General features: G+C 39.3%; 1 protein-coding gene across 1 annotated transcript; it reads left to right on the top strand.

The window, feature by feature from the left end:
• Positions 1-196: 196 nt before the first annotated feature.
• HIGD1A (HIG1 hypoxia inducible domain family, member 1A) lies at positions 197-968 on the top strand. Its single transcript, XM_011993436.1, has one exon. The coding sequence runs from the start codon at positions 260-262 to the stop codon at positions 539-541; it is 282 nt and encodes a 93-aa protein (XP_011848826.1). The 5' UTR covers positions 197-259; the 3' UTR covers positions 542-968.
• Positions 969-1,719: the final 751 nt, after the last annotated feature.

Genomic DNA, 1,719 nt, shown 5'->3' on the forward strand with positions numbered 1-1,719 from the left:
CATTAGCAACCAGCACACTCAGCCTTCACCAACACCTTGCTATAACTCTGATGAGTGTATAAGTTAAATATTAAGGAACCAGAGAAGCTAGTGCCTTAGTGCAAAAGCTAGAACGCAAAACAAGTTTATCAAGATCCCGCCTGGGCTTTCTCAGATCTTAGAGTTTAATTAAAATAATGAAAGTCCTCAGGCAGGGATCAGAAGCTGGTTGACACGTGAGAGGTTTTCTCGCTCTAGGGAGGTTCCTCAAGCAGTCGCTATGTCAACAGACACAGATGCTTCTCTTTCTTCAAATGATGAAGATCAGGGATCCAGACTTATTCGAAAAGCTAAAGAGGCACTATTCGTACCCGTTGGAATAGCAGGTTTTGCAGCACTTGTTACATATGGATTATACACATTGAAGAGCAGGGGAAATACTCAAATGTCCCTTCATCTGATCCACATGTGTGTGGTCGCCCAAGGCTTTGTTGTAGGAGCAACGACTGTTGGTAAGGGCTGTTCCGTGTATCGGGAATTCTGGGCAAAACCTAAGCCTTAGAAGAAGAGATGCTGTCTTGGTCTTGTTGGACGAGCTTGCTTTAGTTAGACGTCTCATTATTGAAGTTATGTGTTATTCTGGAAAATAAACTATTTCAGTGGGTTTGGATGGTAACACAGTATTTTGAATATTGGCTTCCTTTCTTGCAGGCTTGATTTGCCTGGTAACCAAATTACTAGTGACTAGTTTACTAACTAGGTCATTCAAGGAAATCAAGTTAGCATAAAAGAAACATGTCACCTAAATGCACTAGATTGTGTCGAAATGTCCATCTTCTTAAACTGTGAAGATGAACTTAGTTCTAAAGAAGATAACGGGCCAACCCTGAAGTACTCCCAGTTTGCTGCAGGATCTCACATGTTTTGGATGTTATATAACAGTTCTATTTGCCCCAGTTAATTTAACTTTTTTTCTGCCTGTCTTGTGGACTGGCTGGCTCTTTTAGAACTCTGTCCAAAAAGTACATGACATATAAATTCTAAAGCTTTCCACAACTGATGTATCTATGTGTGTGTGTTTAAACCAAATCTAGAAAGCTTACAATAGAGCTGTATAGTACTGGTATTTATTAAAGAATCACAATTGTAAACATGAGAATAACTTGTGGATTCTAATTCTTTTGTAATTGTGAATTATATTTTTGCTGCTGTTATATTAGAATAAATTTTAAATGTCATCTTGAAATAGAAATATATATTTTAAGCACTCATGCAAAGGTAAATGAACACTTTTTTTTTTTTTTTAGACAGAGTTTCACTCTGTCACCAGGCTGGAGTGCAGTGGCGCAATCTCAGCTCACTGCAACCTCCGCCTCCTGGGTTCAAGCAATTCTCCTGCCTCCACCTCCCGAGTAGCTGGGACTACAGATGTGTGCCACTACACCTGGCTAATTTCTTTTTTTTTGTATTTTCAGTAGAGATGGGGTTTTACCATGTTAACCAGGATGGTCTCAATCTTCTGACCTTGTGATCTCCCCACCTCAGCCTCCCAAAGTTCTGGGATTACAGGCGTGAGCCATCGTGCCTGGCCAATGAACACTTTTTAAATGTGTGCATCGCTTATTTTTTCCATAAGAATTGTAAACACTAAACTAAACAAATTACCTATAATGGAATCAATTAATAACTTATGAGCAAGCTGGTTTGGCCACACAGTATACCCAAACTTTTATATACTAC

This window comes from Mandrillus leucophaeus, unplaced genomic scaffold (assembly GCF_000951045.1).
Source record: "Mandrillus leucophaeus isolate KB7577 unplaced genomic scaffold, Mleu.le_1.0 Scaffold43, whole genome shotgun sequence".
NCBI classification, from domain to species: Eukaryota; Metazoa; Chordata; class Mammalia; order Primates; family Cercopithecidae; genus Mandrillus; species Mandrillus leucophaeus.